General features: G+C 41.1%; 1 protein-coding gene across 24 annotated transcripts in view; it reads right to left on the bottom strand.

The window, feature by feature from the left end:
* Window positions 1-6253: 6253 nt before the first annotated feature.
* kcnma1a (potassium large conductance calcium-activated channel, subfamily M, alpha member 1a) overlaps window positions 6254-25910 on the bottom strand; it is a 277460-nt gene continuing 257803 nt past the window's right edge. For 7 of the 24 annotated variants that reach the window (XM_031835549.1, XM_031835542.1, XM_031835543.1 and 4 more), the window contains 5 exons: window positions 22740-22870; window positions 17301-17495; window positions 16647-16765; window positions 13712-13936; window positions 6254-11220 (listed from right to left, as the gene is read on the bottom strand). In XM_031835549.1, coding sequence (XP_031691409.1) covers window positions 11199-11220; window positions 13712-13936; window positions 16647-16765; window positions 17301-17495; window positions 22740-22870 — 692 coding nt within the window. In that variant the 3' untranslated portion in view covers window positions 6254-11198. Of the gene's footprint in view, window positions 11221-12302; window positions 12332-13707; window positions 13937-16646; window positions 16766-17300; window positions 17496-22739; window positions 22871-24568; window positions 24653-25910 lie in introns of those variants that run through there. The other 17 variants (XM_031835527.1, XM_031835530.1, XM_031835526.1 and 14 more) reach the window with 7 other exon arrangements.

The raw sequence follows: 25910 nt of genomic DNA, 5'->3' as shown, positions 1-25910 counted from the left end.
TTTTCTGTCTTCCTCTCCATCTTCCTCTGTCTCTCTTTTGTATGTTGTTCACTGGTGCTGATGTGATGTGATCAGAGGTGTGTGTGTGTGTTTGCACGTGCCTGAGTGTGTGTCGTGTGTATAACACCCCAGCTTGATATCCAGCGAGGTCAAAGAGAAAGGCAGTAATTGGTGTCAACATGCCTCACATCACTGTCATGGAAATCCAATCATTACAGCCATCACAACATGGATTGACTGAACCCAACACGACTGGGAGAAACAAGAGGCTCAATAGAAAAGTTATAGCCTTTGTACTTCTACTGACTGTCGTTTCATTTAGCTTGCTAGCAGTTCATCTGGAAAATAATTTTGGATTTTTACACTTTATTGATTTACCAAATGGCCCATAATGACTTCTCAAAAGCATCGTTTATTCACGACAGCAGCCAAGATAAATAAAATGTAAAAAAGAGAAAGAAACTAGGGCCTACCTACGCATGGCTTTTCAAGCCTCATAAGATGGCTGTTTTGAGGGCGTTCGTTCTCCTTTTGATATCGCTCTCATCCTTGATGTGAGTTCAAAGCGGAACTAACAGGCTCCCCGTGCAGCTTTCTTGGGCGATGCATGATCTGGCAGCAGCTGTGTTGTATTTAGATCAACAGCACCTTGCTTTATTTGTATTAGGGCCTAAAGAAATCCAGTGTTAGCTTGTGCTAGCATCGTGCTTCATCTCCTGGTTCCTAGCCACAGGCACTTAGGCATCCTCCAGAAGACACTCGTCGTTTCTGTGTGGTTGATTTGCGAGGAGCTCGAGGTTCATGATGCTATCGGGTGCTGTCAGACCAATCACAGAAGCCCCCAGGCGTCTGCTGGATAGACCATGCCATCCATTGACACCAGACGGTAAATATTATTGGCAGCCTGACATCCTCTCTCTGGCGGTGACTGTCACTGGCTGTGTAAAATCGGTAATAAGCAACATGATGGGGCCACTGTCTGTACATGCCACGGTGAGACTATGGAGGCCCAGTGTTAACCAGAGGACTGGGTGACAGAAAATATATATGATGATTCTTGTCATATTTAGGTACACTCAAAGTACTAAGTGCAATAGATGCATCCATCCATAGGGCACTATGGGGAATTCAGAACTGAGCTAGATGTACGTAAATTAAACCTAATTCATTTTTTACGCCCTTTCATCTCTGCGGGCATTCTGAACTCGGGGAAACACATGTGGGGTGCAAATCACAGAAAGAGGTGTGTTTACAGATATGCGTATTCTGACTTTGATTTTATTCTCCTCTTAATTCCGCCATCTTTATGCGCGAGGAAACCATATAAGGTTGCGTGAACATGTCGGTTCCAAGTGGAAAAACATCTACTTTCTTTTCTCCATACACTTTCATTTATACGAGACACAGGAGAGAAGCGGTCCAGTCGTTAAAGTTGTATGGCATGAGGTGCTCTTTGATAATGGGATGAGATACGTTAAAACAAAAATAAGTTAATTCTGGATACTGAACCTTGCCTAAAAAGCCTTTGCGCAACAAAAACATCTGGGTGTAATCAAGGCACTCATTTACAAAGGCTTTTCCGGCATTGTTTACTATCCATGACCAATTTATTTTTGTTCTACTGTATAAATCGAAAAGAGCTATTGATAAAAGCTAGGTAAATGAGTAATCCATTTGGATAATGGGATTGTATGGGCTAAATGACAATTGTTTTAGATTTTACCTTATGATGGCTGGAGACAACATTTTAACCAGCCATATGGCAGCAAACTGAGAAGCATATCATCAGGACAGGTATTTATGCCCCTTTCCCACAGTGAAGTATGAAATGCTGTGCCCATATGCAGAATTGTAATTTGATGGGCTGAAACTTGGAGATGCAAGCTAAATGGGATGACAAGGCAAAGCCGTGCAGAATGAAAGTCGCGCCTTTGTGCGTTCTATAATGTTTTTATTATATGCCCGACTTTTCCTGTTTCCTACTATTTGTATTATGTTACATATTATTAGCCACTATCGGCAGCGACCGTTAGTAATAACCACATATTTAACTGCCAATTTAGTGTTTGTGCCTTTCAGTTGGTACCTACATTTCGTATCATTCCATTACATCGTTTGATTTACCCTACCTTTATTGGTTTCCTTTGTAAATACTGTCACGTCCTTGTGGTTGTTGATGAGAGTCACAAGTAATAGTGGATCCTATTTAATGAAGACCAAATACAAATTGTAGGCTTACTAAATCATTATGGAGTGCAGACCAACCCGTTAGTTTGGCATAAGACTTGGCCCTTATCATCACACAGTTCCATGATCCCTGTTAGAATTATATTGTACACTACTTCCTTTCAATACCATTGAATAATGTGTGGCAACTTTCATAGTGAATTAAAGTACTGTTGTTTTCGTTCATGGATAAAGGCTCTCCAACCCTATTTTTCCATGAAGTAGGATTTAGGAATAAATTACATTACATTAGTACATTACAGTAATTTAGCAGACATTCTTATCCAGAGCAATTTACAGAAATATTGGTGTAAAATCTGTGTTTTATCTGTCTAACATTTTTTCATCTCTATCTTTCCATATTCTGAACATGGTCTCCATAGGTTACATTCCAGTATTGTGCCAATCAAATTGTAAATACAAGTACACAGTATTTAAAGGGATGACTTTAGATCAATTAACAGAGCGGGTGTGTTTTCTGGGATTGACTCATATTTACTCAGTGCACTCAAGGGAGCCACATCTGCAGATAAGGTAAGTTTGAATACAAACTACTGAGAAGTGTGTAAATCAAAAAGCATAAACAAGGCATTGATTTCCTATATCTGAATCAGCCCCTAACAGAATAAAAGGTTACCAAAAATGCTAAGAAAAGTCAACGATCACAGATGTGGCGGGGGATGAAAATATGTTGCTTTGCTGAACATCAATGACTGTGTTTTTCACGGTACACAATGACATCAGAACGTGTTATCTACCTCACAAAGAAAGACCCTAACGCAGAGACAATGACAGAGCCAGCATTATTCCTATGTTCCTTGCAAGGAACAGGTACGGTGAGACAGCTTTGCCATCCCTGTATCTCCAAGTCACAGAGGGACACATTGATAGCGGAATAAAGTACACGGTCATAAACGTTTCACACCAGCACCTCTTACTGTATGATTACATTTTTATGGTTCATATTCAGATATCGCCTGGTTCGTGTTGTGTTGCAAGCAGAATATTCAGGCAGGCCCAGAGGTAGTTGGCTAGTGTTTCTCCCTCTCTCTGTTTTTATTGAGAGGTGATAGAGGGAAAGGGGGGTTCCTGCCTGGTTTCGTTCAGTAAACACACTGCCAAGCTAAATGGCTGATCAATCAATTTCAGCTCTATCGATCTGCATCAGTGCTGCCTGCGTGCACACACCCGGAGCCACTTTATTGTAAATCAATCATTTTGAAAACATCTCACAGAGGAGCCCTTCCTCTCTAACAAGCCATCAATTCCAGCCGCCTGGGTGCCACCCTTATCAGGCTACAAATCAACACAGCCACCAACATCTGCTCCATCTCCAACCCATCTCTCTCTCTCCTTCTTCCTCTCTTTCCTTGTCAGTCTCCATCTCGATTTATGTCTCTTTATTTTTCTCACCCTCTACCCCCTCTCTCGTTCTACATCTCCCTTTCTCTCTGTCGCTCTTGTTTTTCTTTCTGCAGCTTGTCGTCTTGTGATGGCGAGGCTGAGGGAGTGCAGAGGCGGCGGGCAGGCGTTGAATCGTCACCGCACCACTTTAGATAACCCAAGGGTAATAGTGTTTGCACATTTTAGAGAGAAATAAGGACAAATGCCAATGCGGGTCATATATTCTCCTTCTGTTTAGCTGCTTGATGTTGGAGTGTGAAATTACACACTTCAACTCAGAGGCGACGAGGAGGAGGACCAGCTCTGCACGCACGCACACACAGCGGAATTGCTTTCTACTTTAACATCTCTTCTGGGGCCTCCCGAGTGGCTCAGTGGTCTAAGGCACTGCATCACAGTGCTAGCTGTACCACTAGAGTTTCTGGGTTCGAGTCCAGGCTCTGTCGCAGCCGGTACCCCGTGGGTCTCCCGGTCGCCGGCCGCGACCGGGAGACCCATGGGGCGGTGCACAATTGGCCCAACATCGACCGGGTTACGGGAGGGTTTGGCCGGCCGGGATGTCCTTGTCCCATTGCGCACTAGCGATTCCTGTGGCGGGCCAGGTGCAGTGCACACTGACACGTTCGCCAGGTGCACGGTGTTTCCTCCGACACATTGGTGCGGCTGGCTTCCGGGTTAAGTGGGCATTGTCAAGAAGCAGTGCGGCTTGTTTGAGTTGTGTTTCGGAGGACGCATGCCTCTTGACCTTCGCCTCTCCCGAGTCCGTACGGGAGTTGTAGCGACAAGACTGTGACTACCAATTGGATACCACAAAATTGGGGAGAAAAAAAAAGTTACAAAAAATAAATGTATCCTAATAATTCTCTACATTGTGATTTAACTAACATCAATAATGAAGCATAATTTCTATTTTCAATCCCTACATGTACGTTGATAAATGAGCTAAGAGAGGCTGATGTGCTCTTAGGCCCATTCTTACCATTCACCATGGATCCCGTCTGATTGACAGGCGTAAGTGATGGAGCAGGTAATAGCATGTCACTAAATGTACATCAAGAGTAATGCCTGTATGATGCTACAGCATGCAGGGATCAGTGGATTGGTGGCTTGCCTTGGAGCACAGGGTCATTGACGTCTCACTGGCTATACGGATGGAGGAAAATGTAATAGACATTCATCTTCAGTTCCTCCCCTCCTCTCCCTCTATCCCTCGGGAAAGCCAAGGTCAAAGACAGGGGCGATGTATAGACATCACCACCATTTAGAGGCTCTATTGAATCTGTAGAGTAAATTTAAAGGCAATGTTTCCGCATTGGTGGAGACTGCATTCACGGTAAACGCTGCATATGTTGGCTCAATCTGAAACGACGCTTCAGCGATAGAAACTGAATAGAGCCCTTAGTCTTGTTGTACCTGTGTAGGATCACAAATATAATATACTGAACAAAAATATAAATGCAACATGCAACAATTTCAAAGATTTTGCTGAGTTACAGTTCATATAAGGAAATCAAGTCAATTTAAATAATAATGAATTAGTCCCTAATCTATGGATATCACATGACTGGGCAGGGGCGCAGCCATGGGTGGGCCTAGGAGGGCATATGCCCACCCACTGGGGAGCCAGTCAGAATGAGTTTTTCCCCACAAAAGGGCTTTATTACAGACAGAAATACTCCTCAGTTTTTCATCAGCTGTCCGGGTGGCTGGTCCCCGACGATGTCGCAGGTGAAGAAGCCAGATGTAAAGGTCCCGGGCTGGCATGGTTACATGTGGTCTGTGGTTGTGAGGCAAGTTGTACATACTAGTGACAAATTCTCTAAAACAACGTTGGAGGCAGCTTATGATAGAGGAATAAACATTGACTTCTCTGGCAACAGCTCTGGTGGATATTCCTGCAGTCAGCATACCAATTGCACACTCCCTCAAAATTTGAGACATCTGTAGCCTTGTGTTGTGTGACAAAACTGCACATTTTAGAGTGGCCTTCTATTGTCCTCAGGACAAGGTGCATGTATGTAATAATCATGCTGTTTAAATCAGATTTTTGATGCGCCACACCTGTGAGGTGGATGGATTATCTTGACAAAGGATAAAATGCTCACTAACAGGTATGTAAACCAATGAGAATTTGTGCATATGGAAAATGTCTGGGATCTTTCATTTCAGCTCATGAAACATGGAACCAACACTTTACATGTTGCGTTTATATTTTTGTTAAGTGTAAATATATATTTTTTTTACGTGTGTCAATGTATATGACACAGCATCTAGGAAACTGTAGGATCACAGAGGTTTAATATGTTCTAATTATATTTCAATGTGTAACATTAGGATAGTCTGCTGTTATAGGACATCATCCAGGGCGAGGCTGTGATGGAGAGAACTTGTAATCAACAAGCTGTTTTGTGTGTACATTTCATGTTAACTGTTGTATGTATATTTGCCCCTTGTCGAATTAAGTATTATTAAACAGAATATTAACACCTTGTGATACTTTAGTATATTGTCATTGACTATGGTCTACTTTCTCCCAATGCTGTACAGTGCTTAAGACTAACATGCATCACTGTATGGAATATACACATTTTCTAATGCTGGAAGGAAATGCGAGGAGACGTTCCAGTTTTAGAACACAAATACATCCATTTTAATTTGAGAAAATACAAAAAGAAATCATGTACAATTTATGTACAAACTTTTTGTACAAGACAGTATATTTATCAGCAGATTATATTTGACAGAGTCAGGTAGATCAACTCAGCACCATCAAATTCTTCATATATCTATTTTCGCTTCGACAAAACTAAGTAGGCTATTTCAAACTCCCGATTCCTGCAATAACCATGTGCCAAAGAATCAGATATGTGACATGTGAGAGCAATGTCCTGAATTCCATCTGAACTGATAGGCAGCCCCCCCCCTCCCCCCACAAAAAACTGCATTTCTTTTTCCTCCATCAAAATCAACTTCAAAATTGCCAACTGCAATTTCAATGTGTTGTTAAGACTTAAATCCCCCATAGTATTATATATTTTATTACATCTAGTACATTTTCCAGCAAATAAGTTATATCCATCCTTTACAGCAAGAAAATAGATTAACAAAAATATGAAACAATGTGTGAAGTTTCATAGTCCTACCTCTTAAGTTGACTAAAACACAGACAGGTGTTCTCAAGCACATGAAACAGCCTGGCCTGTGCTCTCTGTGCATCCTTCAGTCATTCATACCTTCTACCACACAACAAACATGTTTTAACATATCTCTCTGCAGTCTCCTAACAACAAGTTAGGTACCTTAGGCTACAGACAGTACGACCAACACAGATGTATGATATGTTGAAGGTTGATGAGCAGTGTCCCTGCCCCATGTACCCTTCCCTCCTTTTCAATGCCACTTTTTGCTATAGTGGGTCTTCAAACAGGCCCTCCTTTAGACCTACAGCACTGCCTGGCACTCTACTGGCATGGAGGCATTGATGGCTTGGATGTTCCCCATGCCAGTATAAGATGCCATACTCGAATACATTTACTTCCCTTTCTGAGAGGAACTAATTCAACCCTTACTCATTCTGAATAAGTGAGTGAGTCTGTGAATGACTGGACGATGCTTGTTCAACAACACTTTTCATGGCACTTCAAAACACTCTAAAACTTTAGAGGCGTACATTGCAAAGACTTCAACATCTAATACAAACGTATGATATGGTATAGAGCAGTACCTTAGATTTGTGGAGTATTTGCGCTGGAAAGAGATAAAGCTTAAAAACCTTAGAATGTAAGAACAGGTTTCAGTCCAGTGTTATGATATTTTTTCCAGTTTGAGTCAAACCAGTCACACAAATTGTGGGTACACGTATTGAAAAAACAAACAAACATTTAGATACAATGAAATGGACTATTCTGTAAGTATGTGTCTGCTTTGGGTTGTGATTTGTACCATTTGATTTCTGAGTAAAGTGGTATTTAAGTACTTCTGAATACAAAAAAGAAAACTCTGTAAACAATCAATAAGCAGTAGTGACAGTTTCAAACAATCCATGGATATTACTATGGTAACATCATTGACTAGAGCTGACAAAATGGAATGTAAACCTGATAAGAAAAAACTATTTTAACAAGAACAGTAAAATTAAGTATGTCCTCTCTTTATTGTGATATGCCTTGCTGAATTGGTGCTACCCTATGTCTGCATCTCTGTGATGGTTGATATTACCAGGTCAAATTAAACCGGCTCTTTCCAAATGTGTTGTTGCAATGTGGAAAAGGATCTTTCATTTCAAAAGTCTAGTTTTTCTTCTTTTTTTCATATATGGCAAAATAATAATTTTGTCCTTTGTCAATACTATGTATAATGAATTAAGTAATTGTCAGTATCAAATATCAATTTCTTATTTTTCACGCTAGCAAGTATATTATTAACAACCCAATTATACAGATTTTTACTCACATATTTTCTGAAAATAATTCTACTTGCTACAAAGTGTGACGACAATGTAATCACAATTCAAAAGTTCACCTCAGGACAATGTCAATGAGCCCACAGTAGAGTTGCAACACACCCAATAGACAGACAGAAAGCTCAGGTCATTTTGCTTCAGAAAGTCATGTGATCTATATAATGGGAGGAATTTACACAACATATTTAGATAGACATACATATTTTTTTTTTGGGGGGGGGGGGTCTCGCGAATGACAGGTCTTTAGAAATACATGATATTTTGTCTATATTATCATGGCTATCTGTTCACTGCAAACAACCTGGTGATGGTCTAACAATCTCTCTCTGTCACATAGTTTGAAACATGTCCATGGAGAATGACAGTATACAGTATACACGCACATAAATACTTCAGTGTATCCCTCCTTAGAAAGAGACCTAATTTAGGTCAATCATTGATAGTGAAGGTCACACAGTTTCCCCCTCAGAAGAGAACAAATGGCTGAACGCCTCAGATCCAGCTTCATGCACCTTTCCGATTGGCTCTGTCTGGGTATTACTTACACCCATTGAAACTCAAGTTGTTTTACCCCATTTCCATTTGACTCACACATCTGTATTCGTATTCACTTGTCGATGAAAATGAGCAGTCTTATACACAGCGATAAGGTTTATCAATACAGCTACAGAGATCCTTCAACTAAGCCCATCTATGTTTTAAGGAGCACTCAACAGTTAAAGACAAAAGCTTAAATTTAGGTAATCTCCTATACAATATTGACTTTTAATAATGACTATACTTTCAGGGATGGTCTTTGTTGCAAAGAGGAGAGAGGATTTATACTGTTCTTCAATGATGCATGTCTAATTATAAGTATTTCAGAATTTATATTCATCATTTTGGTTGGATTATGTTAAATAAAGCAATTCATTTGGGAATAAAAATCTTATATGCAATTAAAGGCCTGGTACTATTAATAATGGATTACTTTCATAAAGCATTATTCACTAGGTCATGTGTAATAATAAGTAGAAAATGAGTATGCTCATATGGATATAACATAATCATGTTTGTTTATATAAAGTAGCCAGGTTTAGTTTTTAGTTGGATCATCTGTGACTCCAATCCCTCTCATTTCCAAGGCTGCAGCTCTGTCTGGGTTGTTTTTGGATCAAAACTAAATCTGTCCATTTTGAACACACACTTGAGCCATGACCAGGATAACATGAAGAACACAGGCAGCATTCTCCAGCTTTCTTCATAGTCATCAGCGACATCGTTTTAAACCAAACTATGATTGAGCTTTTCCCTAACGTTTACCTACATAGAGTTTAGAGGTGATATGATGGCATCAGGATTGGGAGCGGAGAACATCCAAGCTCTTTACTGCCTCTGTTACCAACCCTGTTCCAGGCAGTGGTTCTGGTCAAAGGAGGACCCATTGATGCCCATTTTACGCAATATGTGGCATTGCTTCTCCAAATGTCTCAACAAATAAAAAACATTCAAATTAGATGCTTATTCTTTCATTCTTAAATCCCAATTTTCACCAAAGATATCATGGCAAAGGTTTGGACTTAAAAGCTTTCCCTAAAGTTTTAGGGCACACAGCTAATGTTTATAACAAAAAACTTCAGCTCAATCATAGTTGGTGTATTACCGGTGATGTGACGAAGTATAGAAACGTGTTTATTTAGTTCATTAGTTGATCCGCAACCCCCAGACAGATCTAGTTCCTATTTGTCTTGGATGATTGTAGCCTTGATCCCACATGATGCTCCCCCAGAGGCTGAACCACCATCACAGACACACTGATGGAGAGATGATGATGATACCAATTTGTGCATTTAACTCAGATGTACCACCAATGTTCTTACTGAGGGGACACGTCGCTGCCATGTACAGTACACACATTGCATGTACATACCATATGCATCGTCTGTCCACACAAGGAACAAGAGAAGGCTGTCTTTTCACCCCATTCATGTTTTCGCCAGGGACGAGACAAGGTTGTCCATTCACCCATTTCATGTTTGCACATAAGGGATAGGACAAGATTGTTCTTTCATCCCTTTTATGTTTTCAGTTTAAGGTGCTCATCTGCGCTCTATTGTTATAGAAGGGATCAGGGACATACCATGCGATGATAGGAGCTTGAAACGCTGTCATAGACATCACTATCATCCATATTCATTGTGATATCACCAGAACAGATGTAAGTACAGCGTAGCTATATACTCTGTCAGCCAGCTTATCCAAGAACTGTCTCTTACTGTACTCTGAGTCTCAAGACACCTGATTTTCAATATGATCCCATTCTACAGGACTGGAATGCATTAATTGATTACTCAACAGTGTGATGACATACAGTAGCATACCCTAAGCTGACACTTTCTGTGATGGTAGTTGTTTTGGGACGATACCAATGTTTCAAGTCGTCATGTTGCAAAAGAAGGTGGTCAGTTTTTGTGCAAATAGAACAGAAGCAGATAGGGAGTATGAGTGGTGAGCGGTGAACCCCAGCCGGTTTTCTGGATCTTTTGGAGATGTTATGATATTGTGATGAGAAAACTGCCGCGGCCCTCATCCTCCATCAACCAGTAGTAGCCTCAGCTACAGTAGCCATGGAGTGTGGTCACACAAAGATGTGAACTATTGCAAATAATGACAGGAAGTACTTTTTCTTCTCTTTTTCAACTCTTAAAATAATTTTAAAAAGTGCTAGGGGGATGAACAATCCTTATTTGATTGTCATTATGTACATCTCTATGGAAGATTGGTAAATATAACATTGTCCATTGTAGAGCATGGAAGTAACATTAAAGGTATACACATAGGAGGTCCCTTCAAGTTGTGGTGTTTATGTCAAACCCTTGATCTGTAGAATGAGTGAGGACCAATGAATCAACATCATCATCCCCGTTTGTCATCTCCCTTTCTCTCCTTTCGAAAGAGCATCCAGACTTCTCACGAGTCATCAAGTGGGCCTGGTTTTCAGCATTCATCTTCAACTTCTCTGATTGGTGGAATCAGACTGCTAGTGGATTTGTATTGGTTGATTTGGTTGGCCATGTGAGTGCTCATGGGCTTGATCTGAATGTTCCGTGGGTAGGCATTTTCTGGTTCATCTGTAAACCATTTCCTTTCTGCGGAGGGATGGGGCAAAAACCAAATGTTAGTGTTCAATAATCTACATGGTGTCATGTGATATATTACTGTCTCAGTTTAATTAGCAGTCTTTTATAGCATGTATGACCATCCAATCCAAAACGCCATGAGGGACCATAGGTTTCAGATCAGTTACTTAATTTCCTTCCAGATAAAGTCATTTCAACTTTGGTGAGTGTGTGCATGTGTGTCTGTGTGAATGTGAGCGTGTGTGGGCATTCTGCTTAGTACTCCGGCTAGTGTGTTACAGAACAAGCATTTGATGTTTTAAACTAAGGTGAAGTAAGATGTCTGTCCTCTAAAACCACCACAGGGTTATGAGTGCACAACTTAATGCCTCATATACCTCTGAAATTTAGACTTCATATTTGTCATGCCTTCCCGTTTCGGGGAGGTGTCAGTTTGAGATTTCGAGCCTACTCATATCGATACCCGGGCTATGATCTTTAGGTAGCGTCGACAGTTTGTGTTAAGTGTGTTACATCGTCCGTGATAGGAAACACCTTGTCTCTGTGGCTCTAGTTGATAGAGTAATACTGAATCTGGATTACAACGTATTTCGAACACTTGGACAACATCAAGCATCTGATCGCATTCAATAGGAAAGAATATGTGCAAACACACAGACCTTTCACACAATGCAATTTGTCTCAAGCTGAAATAAAGCAAACTAAAAAACATGATAAATAATAAGGAAATTATACAAAATAGAGGCTCTGTCTAGAGAAAACTAAGAAAAATCATCATCAGGTGAATTAAGGTGTCAAGGAGGTAAAACAGAAAGAGAAGTAGAGGAGAAACGTTGGACCTCATGCAGTGCAGAGATGGTCCTGGACATGACAGGGAGAGGGCAGAGGCAGCAGCAGCCATTTTGCTTTCCGTTGTTTGAAAGCAAAACTTAAACTGAGGCGTGATGACTTATCCTTACAGGAAAATAACAAAAACACTACAAAACCTCCCCATGTCATAACAATCTCCACAGGGACAAAGTTATGATTAGAACCCCACGTTAAGGGTGCTATAGTAATAGTAGGACATGCAGAATCGTTAACTTGCATACCTTGACTCATTCTATTCATCCTTGTTGCACTTCAGAAAGAGAAGTAGGTAATCTAATTAAGTATGGTATTACAATCTACAAGGCAAATAACACGTCTAAAACACAATCACTGATATGACTGGATCTCTTGCTGTACTCTATGTAAGCACTGACACTGTCTGCAATTTATCAAACCAAAATCCTATTTTCTAATATGAGGCCCCATAGCCAAAATATATATTTTTTTACACTTTTGTATGTTTTATGTTATTTCAGTTTACTTACTGAATTGACCCCGACCCTACTTGTCAAATGTTCCCTTATCCCTTTCTACGTTTCTAGATACTGAACAACTACAATTCACTTTCCTAACATGCAATGTTGAAGAGGAAATTAAGGTAAATTCTAAGGAACATTTCAAAGGACACTAAGACATTACAATTGATCTGTTGTATTTAATCTTAAGAATGAACCTAAAACATCTAACACGGTTCAGGGAGTGGTGTTGGCAGCATGATATATCACCATTATAATCAAATTCTCTGAGTAGCTTTAAAATAAGGACTTATCGCTCAATATAACTTAATGTATATATTGTCTTATTCCATACTATGGAAAATATATCAAAATTAAAAACAGAACTAAAAATAAGCATTTGAGATTGAGAACTAGGAACATGGACATGCGATGACACAGAACAGACACAATAACCAGACAGATGTCCACAAAGATGGTCGAATGATGTTTCTCATTCATAGACAACCTGTAAAGTTTTGTCTATTTAAATCGTGTTACGCTAAATCCATAACCATGCCATACTGTTTGTACAAATACCAACATATAAGAAGGCTATGCCAATACGAGTCAAATTATTGTGTCGTATAGAAACTAACCGATCTAACAAAAAAATAGCTGGCATACCGGTCACCGGCTTTGTAGCAAGACAACATATGAGAGGTCTTTCTATGTCAAGGTTCCTCATCTTCTTTCAGTGGTATCTTGAGTTCTTAAATGAATGTTCAAAACAGGTTCAATGAGGTCAGCGGGAAACAAGAAGTGTTTTCTTTTGCTCGGCAAATATTATTTGTGAAAATAATGCACATCAACGTTTCCATGAATGAGATCATGGTAGCTATGGAGGCAGGCTGAGAGCAAGGACCACATGCTGATGGTTATAGAGCAAAAATTGCAACAAACATGATGTGGACATTGAGCACAAAATCTCACAAACAAAACACAAACCCCAACAAACACACAAATATGGATAATTGACCCAAACAGTGTCTCACCCACGCGCTCAAACACACTCTGGCCACAACCCTACATAGACACAACACCCACACCAAACTTCGATCGGCACCACATACTACTCATGCCCGAGCAAACACAGACTGACATACACACACATAACAAATATCTCATCCACCTACTTCTGTTTGTGGCCGGCCTCCCGGGCCTTGCTGCTGCGGTTCTGCCGGTTGGTGGTGGGGATGGAGTGGACGGACGAGCTCTTTTTGCTGGAGGAATGGGAGGAGTGGGAGCTGTGGGAGAGGCTGGCCCGGGACTGGCCAGCGTTGTGGTCAAACTGCATCAGGCAGAAGATCAGGTCTGTGGGGACCAGCTCAAACTCATACGGAGGGTTGGTGATCACATACCTGTATACAGGACAGGAGTTAGTGGAAGAGAGAACCAAACAATACTGTATAGTCAGTGTCTATTTGCAAAATAGAAAGTTAACAGGGTGGGGTTGAAAACTAATCAGTTACAAGATAAAAAAAAACAACGATTTACTTCAAATCAAAATGCTTCTCTGCCCTGAAGGCAGGGCCAGCCCGCCCATTAAGCATGATTAGGCAGCTGACCTAGAGTGGCAGATTGAAGATGGCGGCATTTTGCGGGCTAAACTGACCAAGACGCACCTCCAACTAATTCAATTAATCAAACGGCCACCGGACTATTTACAGTCCCCATTACCCCATTTGTTTTGTACACCGCTGCTACTCACTGATTATTATTTATGCATAGTCACTTCACCCCTACCAACATGTACAAATTACCTCAACTAACCTGTACACCCGCACATTGACTCGGTACCGATACCCCCTGTATATAGACTCGTTATTGTTATTTTATTGTGTTACTTAAACATTTTTTTTTTTACTTTAGTTGGTAAATATTGTCTTAACTCTTCTTGAACTGCACTGTTTGTTAAGAGCTTGTAAGTAAGCATTGTGTGGTAAGGTCTACACTTGTTGTATTCGGTGGATGTGACAAATAAAGTTTGATTTGGATTTGATGCCGTCCCATGATAAGCTGTGCCCACTTTGACAAGGACAGGGGCTTAAAAAATATCTATCTTGTCCATGCCCAGCCCACCTCTCCATGGTTCTGAGATGCAGCACTGTGGCGCTTCCCCAACACTCCATAAAATCATGTAGCCTATACGGTAGAGAGTCTATAGCCTCTGTGGCCTGTTCTGGAGCCTACAGGGTGACCCAATTTATGACAATGTCATGAGACAGACAATTCTTACATCATGTGTATTTGGTAGCGTTGCCTTTAAATAGTTTAACTTGGGTCAAACAAGCTTCCCACAATACGTTGGGTGAATTTTGGCCCATTCCTCCTGACAGAGCTGGTGTAACTGAGTCAGGTTTGTAGGCCTCCTTGCTCGCACACACTTTTTAGGTTCTCCCCACAAATTTTCTATGGGATTGAGGTCAGGGCCTTGTGATGGCCACTCCAATACCTTGACTTTGTTGTCTTTAAGCCATTTTGCCACAACTTTGGAAGAATGCTTGGGGTCATTGTCCATTTTTAAGATCCATTTGCGACAAAACTTTAACATCCTGACTGATGTCTTGAGATGTTGCTTCAATATATCCACATCATTTTCCTCGTCATGATGCCATCTATTTTGTGAAGTGCATCAGTCCCCACTGCAGCAAAGCACCCCCACAGCATGATGCTGCCACCCCCATGCTTCATGGTTGGGATGGTATTCTTCAGCTTGCAAGCCTCCCTCTTTTTCCTCCAAAACAGTTACATTTTTGTTTCATTAAACCAGAGGACATTTCCCCAAAAACTACAATCTTTGTCCCCATGTGCAGTTGCAACCGTAGTCTGGCTTTTTTATGGCGGTTTTGGAGTAGTGACTTCTTCCTTGCTGAGTTTTACTGTGGATATAGACACTTTTGTACCTGTTTCCTCCAGCATCTTCACAAGGTCCTTTGCTGTTGTTCTGGGATTGATTTCCACTTTTCACACCAAGGTACGTTCATCTCTAGGAGACAGAACGCATCTCCTTCCTGAGCGGTATGACAGCTGCGTGGTCCCATGATGTTTATACTTGCGTACTATTGTTTGTACAGATGAACGTGGTACCTCCAGGCGTTTGGAAATTGCTCCCAAGGATGAACCAGACTTGTGGAGGTCTACAATTTTTTGTCTGAGGTCTTGGCTGATTTCTTTTGATTTTCCCATGATGCAAAGAGGCACTGAGTTTGAAGGTAGGCCTTGAAATACATCCACAGGTACACCTCCAATTGACTCAAATTATGTCAATTAGCCTATCAGAAGCTTCTAAAGCCATGACATCATTTTCTGGAGTTTTCCAAGCTGTTTAAAGGCACAGTCAACTTAGTGTATGTAAACTTCTGACCCACTGGAATTGTGATACAAACAATTGTTGGAAAAATGAGTTGTGTCATGCACAAAGTAGATAGAGTGTTGGGGGTACAAATACTTAAGTACTTTACTATTTATATTTTTGCCAACTTTTACTTCACTACATTCCTAAAGAAAATAATGTAATTTTTACTCCATACATTTTCCCTGACACCCAAAAGTACTCTACATTTTGACAGGAAAATGGTCCAATTAACAAACCTATCAAGATAACTTCCCTACTGCCTCTCCCTACTGCCTCTGATCTGGCTGACTCACTAAACCACAAATGCTTTGTTTTTAAATTATGTCTAAACGTTGGAGTGTGGCCCTGGCTATCCGTCAATAAAAAATAAAATAAAATTGTGCCGCATGGTTTGCTTAATATAAAGAATCTGAAATGGTTTATACTTTTACTTTTGATACTTACGTACATTTTAGCAATTCCATTTACTTTTGATACTTAAGTATATTTAAAACCAAATACTGTTAAACTTGTACTCAAGTAGTATTTTACTGGGTGACTTTTACTTGAGTCAATTTCTATTAATGTATCTTTACTTTTACTCAAGTAGGACAATTTAGTATTTTTTCCACCACTGACAATCATACAGTTGCTGATATTAAAACAGCTAATGTTGTGACACTAACTGCCTTGAGAGGTGAGAGAGATGGATGTTAAAGATACACAGGTCTCACCGTTTGGTACACTGGCTAGGCGTGGCGAGGTGAGCGTCTCTCAATCTGTATATTCCGAAGCACAACATGTTGTACGTCTTCAACGCTTTACAAAACAAATCTCCATAGCAACCGCCATCCTGGAAAACAACAAATAACAAAAAAACATCAGGGTGTGTTTTCTAATAAAGTGTAATCATTTATCTAAGTGACAAAATAATTCAAGTCTTTGCAAATGTAAAACTGCAGTGCCCTTGATACGTTCTGCTGAGTGTTTTTGTGGAGATAACAATATACAGTGTAAAGGATATTTAAATCATGCAGGAAATGACACAGAACAACATCCTTTCACTTCGTGACATGGCCCTTCAGAATATGGCCCCTTCAGAATCTGAAGCACTATTGACAACAACTGTAAAACATTTAACCCAAGATATATAAACAATACACTGATAAATGAAAAAGTAAAATAACTCATGGCATATTCTCAGACAGCTGCATTATTCCTTTCCATAACACACACCAGAACCCTCCCTTCCTCCTCCTTAACAGAGCCCCTCTTGCGTGTTCTCTGTTCTTCACTTTGTATTAAGTGCCGCTAGGAGGCGAGCAGGCAGGATTGGGTGCTACTGGGGAGTGCAAAAATGTGTCCGCTCGGTTTAAACATCCACTTACCCCCAAGTCGGCAAAGGGCCCGTCATAGAGGGCTAGCTGGGCTACACGACACCTGTCTCGGTTGGCCAGTGTCTGTGGCGTGCTGTAGCCCCCTCGCAGGGCGTTCTCTTCGGCCAATAGAGCCTCTAGCTCCGGGGTGGCTCCCCCAGTCACCAGCGTCCGGATCAGGGTGAGGATATTATCGTTGAAGTATGTCTGCGGACATAAGAGGATGTGAGATCCGTAAGTAAGGATACGCCATTAGAGCCACAACGGTAGAGGATATGTGGCAGATGGAGAAGGGGAGAGATGGGGAAGAATGAGGAGAGGTTTGGATGATAGGGAGGGAGGGAGAATGATGAGGAGAAAGGGATGGGAGAGAGGGATTGGAAGGCATGGCGAGGAGTGGGGGGAGGGGATAGGGAGAGATGGGAGAGAAATGAGGAAAGATGAGGAGAGAAAAATCGAGAAATAGGGATGTTTAGAGAGAGATATGGAGTGGACGCGCCCCATGTTATCTAGACCCCGGGCCTGTCTCTTCATACAGGCCAGACAGAGAGGTGAGGAGACAGGGCAGACCAATTACAGAAAAAGGTTTTCTTGTACCGGAACTAGTTCCATTTGACATTCATTCACCAGACTTGCTTACCAAAACAACTTCTACTCAACTTCTCCTCATAGACTGGTTTTGCAGGTTTCACATCAATACCATTACTCCTTTAATAAAATACATTACAAAGCTGGAGCAAGCATGTTGATAATGCATATTGTTCCAACAGGTATAGAAATACAATAGCAGAATAGAAGCTCTAGTGCTCTATTTTAACAAACCTAACGCAATAGTAAATCTAAGTGCTGGCGGTAGCGCTGTAGGACTGGGAATGTGTTTTCACAGCCGTTATTATGAGCGCAATACCTGCTGGTGGCCCGAAAGGCCTGTCATAGGTGTGACTTGGGCTTGGCCACTAACTGGCCAATCAAGGTGTTCCATTGCTTAATATTGTATGCGTTTGTCTCAAGTTCTGTAGGTTATTGATGGTCTTTGCGTTATCATCTACTCGTCTGGGGGCAAGGACTATTCTTGTCCGAGTCCATTGTGAATTGATTATACAGTTTATTATATTGCATATGCTACAGTAACAACTGATCGCAACAGTAAAAAAAAAAACATCCAGTGTTTGTTCAATATGTAGGCCGGCATTGTAAAATAAGACTTGCCTAGTTAACTAACTGTTAAATAAAATGGCTGGTGTTGACAGTCACTATTGTTGTATTTGGCTTTAACAAGTACAGGCCTTTTGTCATTGCACTTCTCCTCAAATAAAAACGACTAGGCTCCTGTAAAATGTATAGTATGCGTGAGGCACATTCTCAATAAGCAAGACATAGCCTAGGCCTACCGTTGATACGGCATTATAGGACTGAATCATTTAAAAACATTTGGAGGAGCGCATGTTTGGAAATTGGGATGGATACAAGCCGAGCACTGCAGGTAAAATTATTAATTATTATTAATAATGCAAAAGCATGACGAGTAGACCATTTAGACACCTTTTATGGATAGGCTACTTCTAATGTATGGCCAGGATAACAAATAAATCCGACGCATTATTGTGAAACCAGCTTTCGTTAAAGTAGGGTAAGGCTAGCCTACTGAGGGCTAGCCTACTGAGGGCTAGCCTACTGAGGGCTAGCCTACTGAGGGCTAGCCTACTGAGGGCCTGGTTTTTAATTAAACTAAATGGAAAACAAGCAATTGTTACAGGAAAATGACTACAATGTTTTTAAATATGAGTGTCACCGGATAATCTCATCTCTCATTCCATGATGGGCATATGGACATGTAGCCGACATGGAGGGGTTTTCACGCACATCCAAAATAAGACCAGGAGATGGGAAGAAAAATGTAATAGCCTACATAGATAAAAAGGGGATGTCCACTCACTGTTTTGCCGCTGCCAAACGTAATATTTTAATAAAGCTTTGGTGATTAAGATTCATTACAAAGCAGTCTCCCCAGCTAGCACAGTGGATCTGGGCCGATTCCGGGTGAGAGTCAGATTCGGCTGATGTGATGTGGCCCGAGTCTGGGCCGCCTTCAGCAGTATTACTTATGGCTAGGATTGCGCTCGGGACGATTCCGGTGTGAGTTATCTGGCCCAAATGTATTACTTGGGGCTCGGCCGATTTCGGTGAGAGTTATCTGGCCCAAATGTATTTCTTGGGGCTCGGGCCCAGATTTTCTCATTGTTTCTGTGATCAAAATACAATTAACATTAAATGAAATTCTTTAAGAGTCCTGTGCAGTATTTTAGTATTTTGATACTTTGTTGATGGAGCCTACCGAGCGGTCTAAGAAACTGCATCGCAGTGCAAACTGTGTTGATAATGATGCTGTTTCGAGACCCGTGCTGGCCGCGACCGGGAAACCCATGAGGCAATGCACAATTGGACCAGCGTCATCTGAGTTAGGGCAGGGTTTGGCTGGCCGGGATGTCCTTGTCCCATTGCACTGTAGAGACTCCTGTGGCGGGCCAGGCGCATGCACGCTGACACGGTCACCAAGCGTTGCCTGACACAAAATGTTTTTTTGTGGAAGGGTATAATTTGTATGTATAAAATGTATAATAGTAATATTTAAATTACTAAATGGGGTAATTGTGTATACATCTATTTAAATTTGCATCGGGCTGCTTCTGGGGGGATTCTGGTATGATGCCGGCAAAGTTGGCTGAATTCCGGTAGACAGAAACAGCCTGATGTTCTTGGGCCGATTCTGGGCAGTCATTCATTTTGATTCTGGGCCTAGTCCGACAGCCGATTCCGTGCCGATTCAATCAGTTCCAGCCCCCTGGAAGAAGGCCGCTTCTGGGCCGATTCTTCATTGCCAGCTGGGTCACAAGCCAAACCCATTATCGATCCTGAATACTTGGCGAATGCATTGGTCGGGACAAAAAAAACGCCTTCACTGAGAAGAGTGGAGGCTATGCTTGTTTTTTAATGACATGAAATGGGAAAAAACTATTTCTTTCTAAATATGAGGTTTAAGGGCACAAAAAGCACAAGCTTCCATTCGTATATGGGCACTGTGTGACACGGCTGGATTGGCTGTGCTTCCCTTGTCAAAATCCATGTCATAACCAACCTCGTTACAGCTAAAACCAGCTTTTGGTTGGTCTTAAAACAGGTAAATGACCAAACTGGCGCTATGCTTTAACAGGTCAAAACGAGCGTGTGTTTGTGACAATTTCACTGGCTTAATGCCAGCCGAAAATAGAGCCCCTAAAGTCCACGCTAGCACTTCACGGAACACAGAGTTCCTATTGCACATTTTTTCACAATATTGTTTTGAACATTCATTTAATGACTGATGCCCGCCTGAGGATTCTAGTGATGAAGATATATAATTATAAGAAGATATATAATTATAAGAAGATATATAATTATAAGAAGATATATAATTATAAGAAGATATATAATTATAAGAAGATATATAATTATAAGAAGATATATAATTATAAGAAGATATATAATTATAAGAAAATATATAATTATAAGAAGATATATAATTATAAGAAGATAGTGCATTAGAGTGGCTTGGAAATACAATTACATTTCTAAAGGAGGCAAATCATTTCTGGAAAACATTCTGTCATAATTTTGATGTCGCCAGAATGACTTTAGATGCAGTATAATGTTAGCTAGCTAGCATAGATTGAGTCGAGACCATTTTATTTGATTTTATATACACATTTTACTAGCTAATGACAACATTGGCATCTGTCTAAAGTACATTTTACGACATGATAATGATAGCAAACTTTTTTCCTACTTTAACAATGTCTTTGTATTTCCAGGCTGCTATAGTGCAATTTAAGCGAAATAGTCATTAGCCGCTGTTAAAAATGACTGGGTTTATCCCAACTTTTGGCCACCACTATGGCAGAGGGCGGCTTGATAACGTTAATAACAATGGTACTTTGCAGGGCAGTTGGTAGAGCATGGCACTTGTAACACCAAGGTAGTGGGTTCGATTTCCGAGACCACCCATAAGTAAGAACGTATATGACTGTAAGTCACGCCCTGAGTGGCACCTCTTCTCCCCAGGCCCCTGACAGCTCTGTGGAGAACCACGATGGATGAGCGCTGTCTATTAGCCACCCTCACCTCTGACCACAGCCAGTGTGTGTGTGAAGGCTACTCAGCTCTCAAGCTGGTATTATGCCATCACAGCACCAAAGGGGAGTAGCGATGGTTGGAACGAAGTCAAAAGATAATACTTTTTCCGTATCTTGTCTTCAGGAAAAGGGCTGACATTGTTGGAAGATGAAAGTGTTTTGAAGGCCCACCTTGCGTGTCATATGTGCCATTATAGGGAACCTCAGCACATTTTTACAAGGCACACCTGTAAAATGCATTCCAGGTGACTACCTCATAAAGCTGGTTGAGAGAATGCCAAGTGTGAAAAGCTGTCATCAAGGCAATTGGTGGCTACTTTGAAGACTCTCAAATATAAAATATATTTAGATTTGTGTAACACTTTTTTGGCTACTACATGATTCCATATGTGTTATTTCACAGTTTTGATGTCATCACTATTATTCTACAATGTAGAAAATAGTAAAATAAAGAAAAATCCTTGAATGAGTAGGTGTGTCCAAACTTTTGACTGGTACTGTACCTTGTTAAAAGATCTAATAAGCCCCTTGAAAGTTCGTTTCGTGACACTTTATATGAGGAGTGGTGGCAACAACTTCCCTTTTGATGTCAGTGGAGCTGGCAGCGCTGTCTGATCAATGTGGCATTTCATTTACCAACTTCTGCCTACTCCGTATTGCTACCGCACTGAGCAGATCTTATGATGCTACCACATCCTTTAAGTTTACCCCTTTATTCTCTGTGTGTGTGTGTGTGTGTGTGTGTGTGTGTGTGTGTGTGTGTGTGTGTGTGTGTGTGTGTGTGTGTGTGTGTGTGTGTGTGTGTGTGTGTGTGTGTGTGTGTGTGTGTGTGTGTGTGTGCGTGCGTGTAACCAGCATTAGAGACAGCAGACATGGGTGCAGGTGAGTAGACATTACCAAGTATACACTACTGAGTTTACAGTCCTTAGTATACAGTACTTAGTTAAGTATGCACGTCTTATAGTAAACCCACTATATGTGTATTGTCCTGTGGCTGCTGTCATCTTGTATGAAAGACTCAGAATCACTTCAAGCCCTTGACTGCTGCATGTTGCAGCCTACCTAAATAAATATGAATACAAATATGGATTAAATATATATTTAAATATCGATAAAATATATACTTCAATTTTACAAAAAGGTCTCCTGGCGACTTCTACCCCGTACATGAGAGACATTTAGTATGATGTTGGATTAAATAAAGGAGAAATAGGACAAATGATCTAGTGCATACTAAGAACTGTGTAAACTGAGTAGCGTGTACTTAGTATTGTCTACTCACTGCACTCATGAGAGAGTCCAGCACGCTGACAGCGAAGGCGGTTCCGCAGGCGAAGGGCTGTGTCAGGTACAGCTCTGTGTCCGGGTCATCATCATCATCTTGGTCCAGGAACTGAACGTTGGAGTCGTTCACTGAGAGAGGGGAGACCCAAAACACAGTCAGAGAGAGAGAGAGGGCAAGGAGGACACAGCACAGCATGCCAAACACACACCCACACACACACACCTGAGGACCAGAGAAGTAGAGAATCGCTGGGTGACTTAGCTAGGGCACTTTTGTGTCGGTGAACTGTGAAGCGTTGTTCGATTTTAGAGTTTTTGTGACCCATTGAGTCAATATAAACCAATATTCCTAGTTGGAATCCTGTGTTAATGTTCCTAGTCAACACCCAGTCTTAGGCCCTGACCGGAACAGAATCATTCACTATATTAGAGGAAGACACTTACAACTCCTTCTATGACTCAAGGGCATATATTCTCACAGGTCTCAGGTCTGGAGGTATAGAATAGATAGTGGTGTTTGAACCAAAGCGTTATGGATTTGGCATTCATGGTAGATGCACAGTACATTCCGTCATGAACAAACCATTTCTGTAATTGCATTCAGGACATGGATTTTACCTAGTTGTGCGAAACACCTCAATCCAACATATTGTGTTTTTAATATTCAAGATGATATTGTTCAGGTGAGAAGATCATGCATGTAATGTAACATGCATTTTAAAGCTTTATTGATATCTCAGATAAGAAAATGTGTGGTCACATCGTCACCTATTGAGATATTGAGGTAATTACCTTTTCCTGAAAGTCAAATGATTATTTAAAACAACAACAATAACATCGAGCTGTGTGGTAAATTCACATAGCCACAGCCTGCTTTTAAAGATCGAAGTAATACGACATTCTGAAATTGTTAATGATGAAAAAAGTTCAAATCATAACATGGCCAGGGTAGAACAATCGCTTTCTATACTGTGTAGAATATTGCTAACCAGAGGAAATGAACACAAGATGAAACCATATAAAAACTAACTTTTTTTCAACCATTCGTAAATATGACTTTCCCTAGTAGAACCGTCTGGTCTTTATTTAACCTCAGATGAGAGGGTTCTCTTTCTAGCACCAGTGGACAAGAGCCTGAGATCCAACTGCATTTGAAAAGAGGCTTCACACAACACAAGGCGTTCTTTGACTCCTTCAACATCTAGGCTTAGGTATAAAAAAAAAAGAAGCAACAACCCCAAAAATAAATAAAAATAAACATCTTAAAAGGGAAGGATTGATCTATAGTTTTTTGAAATATGATTTCTTCCCAGGCTTCCTCTGTGCTGCAGAGGAACAGACATGTCAGTCAACCAGACAAGGGGGCTGATGATGCAAACGGGCCCAGGCCAAAGAGACTGAACCGGGAGGTGTTGGGGTGTTGAGGGAGGGGTTGGGGTCGGGAGTGGGGTGTGTGCTATGAAAACAGCCACAAGGACAGACCGAGCAATGATCAAAGTGCCGGAACGATGCTCTGAAAAAATAAATAAACGGAAAAAAATAAAAACACCACGGGAAAAAAATCATGAAATAAAAGGTCAAAACAAGACAGTCCATTTTTCAACCAGAAACCCAGAATTAAAAATAAAAAATGTGTTCAAAGTGAAGCCATGGGAGCAGCCAGCGAGGACCTCGGCTGCAGCCAGATACATCAAGACAAGATGATAGAGATAGAGAGAGGGGGGTGGGGGAGAGAGAGAGAGGGGGGGGGGGGGAGGGAGAGAGAGAGAGAGAACAAAAGAACGAAAGATCGGACGGCAGCGAGCGGAGGACAAAAGCCTGGCTTACCCAGCTCAGTTATCATTTGTATGTTGATTCCACAGTTTTTTTCCTGACTGAATGAAACCAAAGGCAGTATTTTGCCAGGTTTAGCTAATGACAGTAAGACGTGTGGAGAGCAGAGGGGGGAGAGATAGGGTCGTTATTGGAACAGCTTCAAAGAGAAGAGAAAAAGAAAGGCAGTTCTGTCTGAGACCACGCATCATGTCAACCACAGGATTAGACACTGACTGTATGTAAAGGTAGCCATGGTTGTCCATGACATGCAACTACGGCACCAGAGATGAAAGTACATAGCCCAGATGCGACTGAACCATACCACTAAAACACAAATTGCCAATTTGTACAGCTTTTAAGACACCAAAGGGATTTACAGTGTTGTATACATAAACCAACTTTATGTGACTCCATCAAATTGATCTTGCAATTCAGCCAGCTTCTTAACATTTTCCATTAGACTTGCATCTTGACTATGGTGCTGTAAACTGACAACATTGACACTATAATTATAGTGTCTAGTTCCCGAGACTGATGTGCCCCACTGTACTATCTTTCTACTCTCAGAGAGGAGGATGACAATGTTAGCGATGCTCGTACTAATAACCAGGGCCTGACACTATATGTGGGGGTAGAATTATTCTAAATCAAACATAGCTGAAAGTATTCCAAATCAAAAGGGACCTGTGCAATTCATTCATATCCAACCAAATACTGCAAGAAAAACCAGAATAGCTACACTTGTTTTGTTGATTACATGTGTAGTACTCAAGAGTTGGAAGAAAGAGAGGTGAGAAAACATTCATGGTGCTTCATGTCCCTGTCTCTATCTGTGCCTTCATCCATCTCTTAGGCTCCTCACGCCTCAATGCTTTCTAATTGGGTCAGAGGGGAGAGATAGAGACAGAGTGGCCGGTCTCTGGTGCTTTATTCAGGGGTGATAGAGTGGCTCTAGTGGCCCTGGTCTCTGGTGCTTTAAAAACCCTCAGAGATGTGAAACTTTCATGAGTCCCCTGGACCACATGGAATACTAGAGAATACAGCCAGCGCCATTGTTATTATTAAATGCACCCATTTTGCTACTGTGGCACTTCTTAGCTTCCTCTCGCACTCTCTTTTTACTCTCTCCCTCTCCATCAGGCTGTTAATGGACAAATGGGACCTGGAAGAAGTGAGAGTGTTCTGACTTCGTAACGAGACATCTCAGCTAGAACTTACACAAAGAGAGTGACATTTGAAATGACAACAAATGCTCAGTTTTGTATCCAAATACATATAAATCTCAGCCAAAGTCAGTAATCGTTAATCTTTATCGTCAACATATCGCTAGAATTAGTCATCACAGCCATAGAAA

This window comes from Oncorhynchus kisutch, linkage group LG11 (assembly GCF_002021735.2).
Source record: "Oncorhynchus kisutch isolate 150728-3 linkage group LG11, Okis_V2, whole genome shotgun sequence".
NCBI lineage: Eukaryota > Metazoa > Chordata > Actinopteri > Salmoniformes > Salmonidae > Oncorhynchus > Oncorhynchus kisutch.
This window is presented reverse-complemented; position numbering and strand designations above follow the sequence as displayed.